A 13,151-nucleotide genomic window follows, 5' to 3' on the forward strand; every position below is an offset into this window, starting at 1 on the left:
TCTCGACATGTCTGCAATTGCCGCGAGACTTGTTCCTGTACTGTATCTCGACAAAATCTGATGTCCTACGACAGTTGCTGTACAAAAGTCTTCAATTTTAAATGGATGACATTATACAATGTTGCGCAAATTTTCATGATAATAACAGATAATCTGATTGAGATAAAAATAGCGTCTCAAAATCTTGTCTCCGATGTTGCAATTTTGGGCCCAAGTAATATTTCAAAATCAGTCGATGGCATGCATGTGAAATTTCAAAATCCTGAACCATCGTTAACGTATTAACCTATCCAAATGGTTGCGTCCAACACTGAATCCTTCAGAAAATAATTTTAGTCGCCACCAACGTCTTGGCTTCTTTTTTCCTAGTATACGATACGAGCCAGTCGCCATCTGGGTTAGTCCCTTTGACTTTCCCAATCTTGCCATTCTTCCACACGTTGGTATCGGCTTCGGAATGATGGTCCACGATCTATTTGAGTTCGGAGATATACTTAGGAACTGCACTTTCTTTTTGGTTTCCAAGAAATTTTTGTTTTCTGAGAGTTTCGACTGACCCTGTATAGTTTTCTGCATTGATTTCATAGAGCACTTAATTTATATTAGTTCTATAGGCCTCCGTAGAGTGCCTATGAATTCTAAAACTTCGTTCCTATGCTATTTTGAGAGTACTACGAACACTGGGCAGGCACCCATCTCCTGCTTAAAGATGTGCATATGCCCAGGGTTGAAGTTCGATCACAAATTGGATTTGGTGTCTGGCGTTGCCAAGTTTGGCGAGTGATTCTCCTTCCCTCCGGTTCAGATTGATTGATGTTAGATTATGCCCACTCCAAATTATGGAATCTTCCTGGACCGTCTCAAATAGTGATGGACATGGTGTTACTATTATATATTAGGTCCGAATTTCGTAATATTCTGAAATTTTTGAAATTTCTGAATTTGGACTTAATTGTCGGGCTCGATACGGAAATCTAGTTATCGGGAATGAGGGCTTCGACATCAGGGCGGTTAAAGTATCGTGGAGCGGTATCTGGGAGCGACGGCGGCGGCTGGAAAATTGGAAACATCTTCGAAAACTGTACCCACGTCGTTTTATGGATGCAGCTATTGGCTCCATCTTTTGGAGCGACATCGGTTGCTGTGTGCAGTGCTTTCGTTGAATGGTTGGAATGGAATCGGGAGCGACGGCGCGAAAATTAGGGCACGCCGTGCTCTGAGCTTCTTCGTATAGCAACTTTGGGTCCAAATGGTCATCATCCTTGGTTCTGATGACGGTAGATTGATGATTTTCCGGTTTCATCCAGTTTTCCAATCCCTATTGGAAAGGTAGGTGAATTTTGAAAATACGACATGTCGCTCAACTTTGTATACGAGTCTGTACTTAGGAACAAAGTTAATATGTACTGCGCAAATTATAGTCTTCGTATAAAATGAACAGTATTGAATCTCTACAAGCAACTACGTTTATAAACTGAAAATGCAAAACCTAGAGGCATTTCGCAATATTTTAACTTTATTTATTATTAAGGACATCTTCAACATAAAACATAAGTATATAAATTGTTTTCAACACAACAATTTGTATAATTCTCCTTAATTTTAACTCATTTACAAAACATAAGTAGGTTCCTCTTCCCACTACGTATGTGTACGTTAGATGTTATCACAATTTAAGTACACATGCGGAATTTCTAAATATACATGTATTTCTATTGTCATGTACTTATTACACTGATTACCGCAATGTCAAGGTAACCTAATGTTAATTTCAGAACTATAATCACCTATCACAAATTAAAAAAAGGAATAGTAACAATTTATTATTAATAATTACTGATTCGTGCGGTATGCATTCGATAATTTTCTTTGGAATTCACGATATTACATTAATAATTCGTAACTGTCATGTTCAGTTTAGATTTCCTAAGAAAAATAGTTCCCTTATCGAATTTTTTATATACTGCATGCATTTAATATTATTTTATCTACAAAATAGCTTGTGATTGCATATTCTTTGATAGGATACTAAACTCATCGTCTGAAAAAAGTTGAGATTTAAAAGAGCATTCTTTTCTTCCTCGACAAATTTGATTAATTTGATGTCAAGTATAAAAGACACCGTCATAATTTAATACTACGTTAAGTTAACGATATTAAAGTCACGTACTAAATTATACAGGGTGGGCCACCAGTAACGCCTCGGTCGCTAGTGATCAAACGGCAAGTGTTACAGAAACTTGTTTAGGTGGGTATGTGTAGGTTGATTACGGCTACATTTTAAAAATATTTTGAAATATACAGGGTGTCCAGGAAAAGCGTACCATATCAAAGTTATGTTTTTTAAATGGAACACCCTGTATTTTACTGCATTTTTGAAAGCACCGTAAAAAATAGGTGAATTTTATTAAAGGTTCTGCATACCTAGGACTTATTGTTTGTGAGATATTTCAATTTTAGTGAAAATGCAGGCAGCTTTAGAGGGTCTATTTTAGATCCTTGAAGTTATAAATTGTTATATTTGTCATCAAGAAGAACCCAAACCAATTCAGTAAAGACATCGATAACGACTCGTGGATACATACATCTTACAAAAAAAAATCGATAAAAAATAAAACAGCTCAAATATCTCCAATACCGTTAGAGATATGTATAGGGAACCTACACAGTTTGAAAGAGTTTTAAATTTCCTAACTCCCAAAGTAAAAATATACTGGGTGTTCCATTTAAAATAATCAAGTTATTGCTGTTTAAAGTTGAGAAGTAGTCAGCAGTTTTTTGAACACCCTGTATTATAATACAGTGACGACAAATATAACAATTTATAACTTCAAGGATCTAAAATAGACCCTCTAAAGCTGCCTGCATTTTCACTAAAATTGAAATATCTCACAAACAATAAGTCCTAGGTATGCAGAACCTTTAATAAAATTCACCTATTTTTTTACGGTGCTTTCAAAAATGCATAAAATACAGGGTGTTCCATTAAAAAAAATAACTCTGATATGGTACGCTTTTCTTGGACACCCTGTATATTTCAAAATATTTTTAAAATCTAGCCGTAATCAACCTACACATACCCACCTACACAGGTTTCTGTAACATTTGCCGTTTGGTCACTAGCGATCGAGGCGTTACTGGTGGCCCACATATAGATAATATAATTACTCGAAAAAATTTTTATTAATTCTGGTGTCTTTTTTTAATTTACTCTCGGAACTGCAAGCAAAACTATAAGCACGCCACTGTACTCTGAAATCTGGGGAAGCTATGAGGAAGTTTATTTACTGTAGAAAGTTATCTACTCTAATTGGTTTAATAGAATAGTTTCTCACTGCGAAAATATTTAAGTTTATTTCTCAAGAAATATGAAATAAAACAACAAAATTAAATTTGCCGCAATTCCGTGACAAATACAAAAAAAATAAAGTAAACATTTTGCTCACATCTATAATTACAGTTCCATTTTATAGTAGAATGTTTGTACCTCTCTGTAAATCCTAGGCGAACATTGTATACCACTAATTTTTTTAGTAAGCCGCAATTTAGATAATTGTTACAGCATTGACGACTGCGACAAATCAAAAACATTATTGCGTTTAATTGGTTTTACAAACTGATCAGTAATTTAATTCCATCAGGTACTTTCAAAGGTCAGAAACGTTTTTATGAATACCTTCTCTGGCGTATAATTCTATAAGTGCCTGTTATGTCAGGTGCTGTCATTGATGCTATCTGGTAATGTATGTAATCCAAAGCCTTGTAGCTGTAATGAAATATAATTGTATGCAGAACGAGGTGCTTGCGGGATATTGTCCAGAATCGTAATATAATTACTATGTAGCGTGCATACGCTGGAAGGTTCTTCGCGGGTTGAAAGAGCAGCGAGGTTTTCGTATCACTTCCGGTTTCTTTAGAATGACTTGTCGAATTTAAATTGACGTCAGCGATATGTTACTTTGAAGGTAAGTCAGACTTATGCCTAGCACGTAAGATCAACATTGATTCGCTTCATAGTTTCTTTCTGCAGAATAGCAGGTCTGAGGAGCTTTGTTCGGTCATGTCATCAAAGCAAATTTAAAGGTTAATGTTCTTTAAATTTTTTATTGGCCATCCCATCTGTATTCGCTGACGTGTGTTACGATGGTCACATCTTCTCAATTTCATTTGATTTATTTTTTCCTTATTTTTTTTCTGTTGATAGGAATTGTGTGCAGTTTTAATGCAGTATTTGCTATTGTTATTTCCCAATATTTCCCTAAGCACTATTAAATTTGATGTATTGCGTTCCAAAGTAAATAAGAATTGTTAAAAATAAGAACAACAAACAGTTTTTTTCTGGCAAAACCGAAACAACAACTCTGCGGACTAAAGTTCTGACCAGCCTTGAATTATACTCGTAATATCTGCGAAAATCATTCTTTAGCGGATCCATCAAACATATACAGGGTGATTCACAACTTATACAAAAAAAATTGGGAATAGATGCGGCATGAGAAATGGAGTCAATATCGTAAAAAAAATTTTTGTAAAATCCTTATAGTTTCCGAGAAAAAATTATTGAAGTTATAGTACCTTCAACCACTACATACCTGGACAACTGTAGTCTCTAGCGTCATTCGCAATACGCAAGGAGAGCCACGTGGCCTTAGCGACTCCGAATACTGAAATCCGTCGTTGCGATAGTGTTTTTATCTGTTATCTGTGGTACTTACAACAGTGTTTTAGTAGTTAGTGTCAAAAATGGTTTGCATGTATAGCAACTCAGAGTTGATGAATATCGTTTTAATTTATGGTGAAGCAAGACAACATTTGTATTGTGGTGAAGCATTTGTGTTATGGTGAAGCAAGACATCATTTGTGTTAGTTCGTAGAAAGTGATTAAGATGGACCCAAATGTGTTTACACGTTAGTGGATAAAATTTTGAACAATTGTTGTTGTAACATCGGGTATGTCAAATGATTTTATTATTTAAAAACACACAAATTAATTTTATTAATTAATAAAGCAAAAGCATTTGAATTTGCCGATATAAAATAGGTGCTATAAAATTATATTTATTTCTTTCGTTGCGAAAGTTTTTGTCCGTTTTTATCACACCCTCATGCCGGTCGCATTGTGTGAGGTCAGGTTTTACAGTGGACCAGTTTCCAGTGCCGTGCAGAAGTGTATTTTTAAATCATTTTCGAACTGCCTTTTTGATTTTTTCTTTACAAAATTGTATTTGTAAGAGTCCCCTGTACATCCAGAATTTTTTTTGGATAAGTTCTGAATCACCCTGTATAAGTTTCGAACTTATTAATTATCATCATCATACCACAGGAAAGTCAATCCAGCTGTTTTTGCAATTTTTGCCTGAAATGATGCTGCCTACGAAGGGTGACTATTGTTTGTGTTGCTTTTCTGTTCTTTATATGATATTGTTCTATAAGATTTCAAGTCTTGTGTTTTAATTTCTATTTCTTTATGAAAAATGTTTTCCTCTTTTTTACTTTAAGCTATTTTCTTTCTTTCTCTAACGTTAGCTTGATTTAGAAACTTACTAGTTTCTGTTGTTTCACTCTTTAGAGAATGGGATATGTTTTGCAAAACTGAAAAATATGTGTTTTTAAGTACTGAAACTTTATCTGTAGGGTATAGGAGAAAGTACAGGATATGTTGATGAGTAATAACTAGAGAAGTAGCTCGTAAAAATAAACCTTGAAGGTTATTTTGAATTAGTTATGAAGCGCCACGATAAACGCAACAAAATTAAAAAAATATATTTTAGAAATAAATCACGTCTAAATAATTTAGCTTCTAAATTCCTTCTTCATAATTTAGTTAAGTATAATCCTTTAAGTAATTTTTGAAAAGGACTAATGGCTTCATCGTCAATGGACATCGTCTAGTAAATTTTTACGTAATTATTTCTACATTGTGAAGACTGACTCCACTCGAGGATGGTAAGCCTCTCACTGCAATAGTTTCTTGATTAAGGAACTTGTAAAGCACCAGATTTGGGAGCAAATAAAATACTATAAGAAATTTCAACTTTTTTCTCAATTGATTTCTCAATATATCCCTCCGCAACCGTAGAAGATTTCTAGCCCCCATGTCTTTTATGATTGGAAAAATCTGCTCCAGAATCAGCTGGCAGTGTAGCAGATCATATTCGGAAGCAATGACACTGTAACTCTTTGTTTTCGGTAATTTTAAATATGTTGCAATGAGTATTTCTACTTTATTAATACCAACAACCTGATTTACTTATTGACATTTCTAATAAAATATCTACGGTTGATAGTGTACTCTAGTCGCAAAGTATAATATTTTAATTTAATTTAATATGAGCCAAATTTGAAATAATGAATGTTCTTCGATTGCGAGTTTTTGAATCTTGGATTTTAACAATAATAATAATTGATTCCTTATCCTAAATATCTTCGATTATTAAATTCAATACTTCGCTTTTTCTCCATGCCCCATATATGTAAAATACTAAAATAACCTGAAACAATATAAATACTTGATCAACAAATCTATAAAAATACTAATGAATTAATGTCACTCACTGTCATTAATAATAAGCCTTCATCTGATGCCTCGTACGAATTTCTCAATCTCCGCTTTTGTTAAAACTTTTTTTGGATATCCTACAGGATGAATAAATTATTATCCCTCAAGCCACAAAGCAAGTTCAGTGATATTTCTTAATGCTAGCTTTACACTTAACGACAAACCGTAACGATTTATCTACATAAATCGAATTATGTATATTTATGCGACGTGTTGTTGGGAAATCATTTGGTTTGCACAAATATTAAGAATGTGCGGATTTGTGTAGAGATAAATGATTTATCGTTACGTGTTCGTGCTGTAGGCAAACCTCTCATTCAAACTACAGTGGTTCATGGTCTGAACGTCGTTCATTTATTTTTTTTCGTCATATTTCGTAACTACAACTACATATTATATATAATTCATATGTAAAATGTGTAAGTTTGAAGTATTTTTGTACCATTTAGCGATAATGAGAAATGTGTTTATTTAAGTACTTTTTTTGTTAATAATAAAAACGAATGATTGTAACAGTTTACGGACGTATTAAATAACCTTAAAGAACGAAATTATGTAACTCGTAACCAAACAGTAGTTCATAACATTAAGTTTAACTAAATTCTTACCATATTGCATGTACTAATATATTATTAATTACGGATATACAACGAAGAAAGAACTGTAATAGTAAAACTTATTTAAAAAAGAGGTTCGCTTAATACTTTGAGGCCATATCAATTAATATTGCTATACAAGGTTGAAAAATTGCAGTTTAATATTTTTCTATCCACTTCTCTCTGATATGGTTTTCTCTACTTGCTTTTTATATTTACTTCCTTTGGCATTAAACATATTTTATTAAAAAAAAATTAAATTAATTTTATAAATTCTACCATATTTTTAAAATAACAAATTTTCCAGTTTACTAATATTTAAAGTTTCGATTTATGCATTTTGTCCCAACATACGTGCAAAAAAGACATTCTTAAATCAAGAATGGTATATTTATACATACAGGGTGATTCAGAACTTATCAAAGAAAAAAAATTCTGGATGTACAGGGGACCCTTACAAATACAATTTTGTAAAGAAAAAATCAAAAAGGGCAGTTCGAAAATGATTTAAAAATACACTTCTGCACGGCACTGGAAACTGGTCCACTGTAAAACCTGACCTCGCACAATGCGACCGGCATGGCGGTGTGATAAAAACGGACAAAAACAATCGCAAGGAAAGAAATATGTAAATAGAATTTTATCGCACCTATTTTATATCGTTGCCTTTATTAATTAATAAAATTAATTTGTGTTTTTAAATAATAAAATCATTTGACATACCCGATGTTACAACAACAATTGTTCAAAATTTTATCCACCAATGTGTAAACACATTTGGGTCCGTGACACTCAGTTTCTACGAACTAACACAAATGTTGTCTTGTTTCACCATAACACAAATACTTCGCCATAAATTAAAACCATATCCATCAACTCCGAGTACACGCAAACCATTTTTGACACAAACTACCCATTTTTGACACTAACTACTAAAAACCTGTCGTAAATATCGCAACGACGATTGCAAAATCCGAATTCAGTATTCGGAGTCGCTGAGGCCACGTGGCGAATGACGCTAGAGACTACAGTTGTCCAGCTATGTAGTGGTTGAATGTACTATAACTTCAATATTTTTTTTCTCGGAAACTATAAGGATTTTACAAAAAATTTTTTACGACATTGATTCCATTTCTCATGCTTCATCTATTCCCAATTTTTTTTGGATAAGTTGTGAATCACCTTGTATATATGCAAAGAAATATTTTCAAGGAAAGGTTCATTTAAATGAAGAAATTTTATTTAGTTTAAGACTGTGGTAGTATCAAGAATATATTTCTTTTTGTATACATAAATATACCACCCTTGCTTCAAGAATTTCTTTTTTTGGGTGAACTACCATATTTGGCTTTGACTGAAACTGTTCTCTGCTTTAACTTTAAAACCACTACTTTGCATACAAATTTTTATTTGAATCCTACTACCCAATCTATATACTATTTAAAAAAACTGTTATTTTTTCATAGTATAATAGGTTTTCGGTTTGCAAAAGGACTACTATATTCGTAAAAACAGTTATTCAAGCATAAGTCAAATTCGAAAAAACACCCTGTATTTAAAAATGTATTAATATTAAATAGTAAGCACGGGGTGTTTCAAAATTAGTTGGTTGTGTTCTACGTCCAATTAAAATTTGTTATACCTATATAAAATATTTTAATTATAATTAATCTTTAATTATTATTGTGGCTCCATGGTCAGATTTGTTAATGTGGCATGTTTTTATAGATGCAAATTAAGTACTGCATAAAAAAAGTAACGTAAAATATATAAAAAATAAGTAATAAAATTTCCATGCTGCAATAATCGCTATAACAAAACTTACCTCCAAATAACCATATAATTTTTCTTAGAACGTGCAGATAGATAGATTTAAAAAAATTCAGTTTATATGCCTTTTCAATGGTAAATTAAATTTAAAAAAGCGGTTCCAAAACAACTTTGTGCAAGTAATTTTTATAACTGACTTTTTCTAACAGCTTACATAACAAATTTAATTAGCAGCTTCAACAGTAATTGTGTAATTTATTGCATTCCTATAAAAACGTGATTAAATTTTTAAAAATTGTGTTATATATAAAATCAACCACAAAACTGATTTGAGAACGTCGTAGTGATTTTTATATCTATTAATTGTTAATTACGGAAACAACGAACATGCAATGAATGCAATGAAATACATACAATAGTAAAGTCAAAGATCAAGTTATAATGATTATGTGTACGAAATCACATCTGTCAATTACAACAATTTTATTGAACTGAGACCATGACGGCGAGTTTTTTGGCATTGGTTAAAAATATACCTACCGAATATTTGCTTAGTAATATCGTTTTTGCTGTATACATTCAATGGTTTTTATAAACTGTAAATGAAAAAGTCACTATCAATTTGACTAAAGCTTTAAGAAATAATACGCCATAAACGTCTAAATAAATGTGCCCAATTTTAACGCGATCCGTAAAAGGGTTATGAAGTAATTAATTAAATTAGTTTTATTTTTGACAATATTGAAGGCATGTAACTCAACAAGCTTTTATTTAACTTAATTTCATAGATCGTATTTATTTATCGTCGTGAATATACAGTCAAACGTTGTCGGTGAAATTTGCGGACACCCTGTATATAAATGTAGATTGATAGTCAACATACCAAAAAAATATGATATAACTTATCCCTCAAAAGGTTAGAAAGAAACCACCTACAGGCCAAGGTCCGACTTACCCCTTTAAGTCACACATTTTTCTATTCAATATGAAGTTTGAAAATCCAAAAATTCCTGAGTAAAAAATGGCACGTGAGGTTCTAAATAATACGTAACATTTCTTTAGAGGTATTGCGAATATTGCGAATTTTTCAGCAACACAGCAACACTGAATTATTATCATTATTTGCTGAGTAAATTGGAATTTCATAAACTAGGTTCTAGGTTCCAAAAAAGATATATCCTTCATTTTTGGTGTAAGTAATATTATTATATAATGATTATATACATTTTAAATTGGTAGATACAAAACTTGAAAGACCAGCATTAATACCTTTCGCAACATACAGGGTGTTTCTAAAATAGGGTTCCAAACTTCTGCTGCGTTTATAACTCATTAAAATAAGCCAAAAAGTTCCTATTAACATGTGCCCTAAAACGCACCCTTAGGAAGTTATATGCCCTTAAAATGGCTCAAACAAAACTGTTTTTTTTTATACTTAAATTTTCCACTCACCACTTTTACTAATTAAACACTGCAAAGCTCAATTGACAGTTTATCAATAACTTAAATTGTTAAGCGTTGTGGCAACGTCAGTCTTTTATTTGCCATGGTAAACAGATTTTTGTAATTTTTGGCCTAACTCAATTTACTCGAAAACCATTGGAAATATCGATTTGGACAAAGATAATATTTTTTACGTAAAATTGTTAAGATTTTATAAATCTGTAGAGAAAATTGTAAAAAAATTGAAATAAAAAAAATTACGGGCCGAAAACCCCCTACACCTACCTAAATGGGACGCATATGATTTGCATGTCGAAAAACGGAGCAGCCCATGTTAATTAACGTAAAAAGTTATGTAAGACCCATAAATTTTTTTCTATTTATTTGCGACCGTTTCAAAAAAAAAACAGTTTTGTTTGAGCCCTTTTAAGGGCATATAAATTCCTAAGGGTGCGTTTTAGGGCACATGTTAATAGGAACTTTTTGGCTTATTTTAATGGGTTATACACGCAGCAGAAGTTTGGAACCCTATTTTAGAAACACCCTGTATAAATTCAGAACAACACTGCATAAAAATTGGATTTTCCTAAACTAGACATGGAATATTTATTTCTTTCTAATGTTAAACCGCAGATACCAATAATAGACATATGTTTTTCTTTGTATACATATTGTCACAGAATATTCAAATGCATGGGGTATTTACAGTTGAAAGTCAATGGTACTTTGATTAGTAACACAACAGGATGTAACGAAGGTGACTTTCAAAAAAATGTTTACCCTACTATTCTTATGTATATTGTATATTTTCTAGATGCTGCGAAGAACTTTATAAAAGTAAGTTTATAAATTTATTATTTTCCTTTCTTTTAGGTGCCATCGTTGAAATATTAAACGGAACTTCCTTCATAGCTATGAGATCGATCGCTTCAAAACTTGTACCTACAGACGAACTTGGTAAGTGCGATAACTTTACTCCAATATAATTTTTCTTCACTTACTGATAATATATAAATTAGCAGCACTCATAAATAGTAACTAAACAAAAACAAAAGTAAAAGGTAACAAAATAACAATAATAGCTTTGTTTTGGTTTCCATAAAATCCGGTTCCGAACGGTTCTAATCATGCGCAGTCTGAAATATGCGTTTGTGTTTACTTGAACGGTTCAGAATTTCACAGATGTTTGTTTTGGTTTTATTCGAACTTGATTCGGAACCATTCTGAATCATCCGAAGTACTTCTGCTTCCTAGCACGAATAGAGCTGTATTATTTGGTGCATGCGTAGTTATTTCCATTTTCCCAAGCTCCGTTTGTCATTCATAATTTTTTCATTTCCTGTTTTTCGTTTAAGAAAAGTATCTTTTAATTGGGTTTTATGAGTATATTTTTGTAATGCGTACTGGTTTTCAAATAACTCCGGATAATTCCGAATCGTTCAGAAATAGAGAACCAAAACAAAGCTAATAGGTTACATTGCTATATCAAACATCTTTAACCGGCGACTTCGCCATAATATAAAAAATATTTTGCCTGTAGTGTGTCTTGTTCAAAACGTATTCTCTGATAATATCAGTAGTACAAAGCTGCACTAAATAAATTTTTTCGTATCTTAAAATATTTTTCGTTACATAGGGTGTCCCATTTCATGAATAAGTATGGCATACGCAAAATGAACAGTTTGTCACAATGGAGTTTATAATAATCTGTAACTTTTTTCATAATTTGAAAAAATAACACGATTATGTACTTATTAAAATAGACGTAAATACCTCTTAAACCTTATGACCTTAATAAAAACAAAAAATTTCCGAGATTCAAAACAATTATTTTTATATTTGAAATATATTAATTATGTCATGGATAATATAAGTTTTTTTTCATGCTCAAAGGAATGATGAAAACCGCTTTTTCTTGTCAAGTTTAATTTTGGGGATATTTGATATTTATTTTTCACTTACACGAGATCGATTATTTATTACTAGGAAACAGATTAGGAAGTCAACGTTATATATCACTCTAGGGCGAAATATGCTGACCTAAATATTATCACCCGCATTTTGACCCTTGTACCCTTCTCTTCTGCAAGGGTAGAATAGTAAATGTGTCTTGTATAAATGAAGCAAACAAATGAAAGTATAAAGTTTATTAACATTAATATTTGATATATAACAATAATTTGCTTTAAATTAACAACAAATATTATTTACAACCGTCTTTAAAAGTACAATTTGAGAATGAATCTTTAACAGTAATACAAGAAAAACTACCTACATTTTCTTTGCCATCGAATAAATGTTGTTCATTTTCCCTCACAATTAATTCAGAAAAATTGGCATCAGTAGTAGTTCTTTCGATTCCTGCTATTAAACGAGATATTTTGTTATTGGACCTTATGCTATCTTCTACATATCCTGATACTACAACACTCTTCCATTGTCCATGTCTATTCAATGTTATTATGTCTGCACCTGCATCTACGATGTACGACTTGCCGATGTAAGACGCAAACAATGTCCTGTGTACATTTTAACATCTGTGTAGCTGAAATACTTTACAATCCTGGACGGTACGCTACCGAAACTATTTTTGTCCACTGGTTACGCAGTACATCGACCATTCCAATATGTCAGAAAAATCCGCCGTTCTTTAATTTCATTTGGTCGATACAATTGGAGAGCGTTTTCTTCCACAAAGTAAAAGATTTTGGTACTCCAGTTTTTGTATCGTTAATTTTTACTACAACAACGATTCTGTTGTCATCTATACCATCTATCGAGAG

The 13,151-nt window shown here is 32.1% G+C and overlaps 1 protein-coding gene across 1 annotated transcript in view; it reads left to right on the top strand.

Moving 5' to 3' along the window:
- The window catches only part of LOC108912080 (proton-coupled folate transporter-like), a 60,694-nt gene that overhangs the window by 43,523 nt on the left and 4,020 nt on the right, over positions 1-13,151 (top strand). The window contains exon 5 of the mRNA XM_018717241.2: positions 11,242-11,325. Coding sequence (XP_018572757.1) covers positions 11,242-11,325 — 84 coding nt within the window. The remainder of the gene's footprint in view (positions 1-11,241; positions 11,326-13,151) is intronic.

This window comes from Anoplophora glabripennis, unplaced genomic scaffold, assembly GCF_000390285.2.
Source record: "Anoplophora glabripennis isolate ALB-LARVAE unplaced genomic scaffold, Agla_2.0 scaffold570, whole genome shotgun sequence".
NCBI classification, from domain to species: domain Eukaryota; kingdom Metazoa; phylum Arthropoda; class Insecta; order Coleoptera; family Cerambycidae; genus Anoplophora; species Anoplophora glabripennis.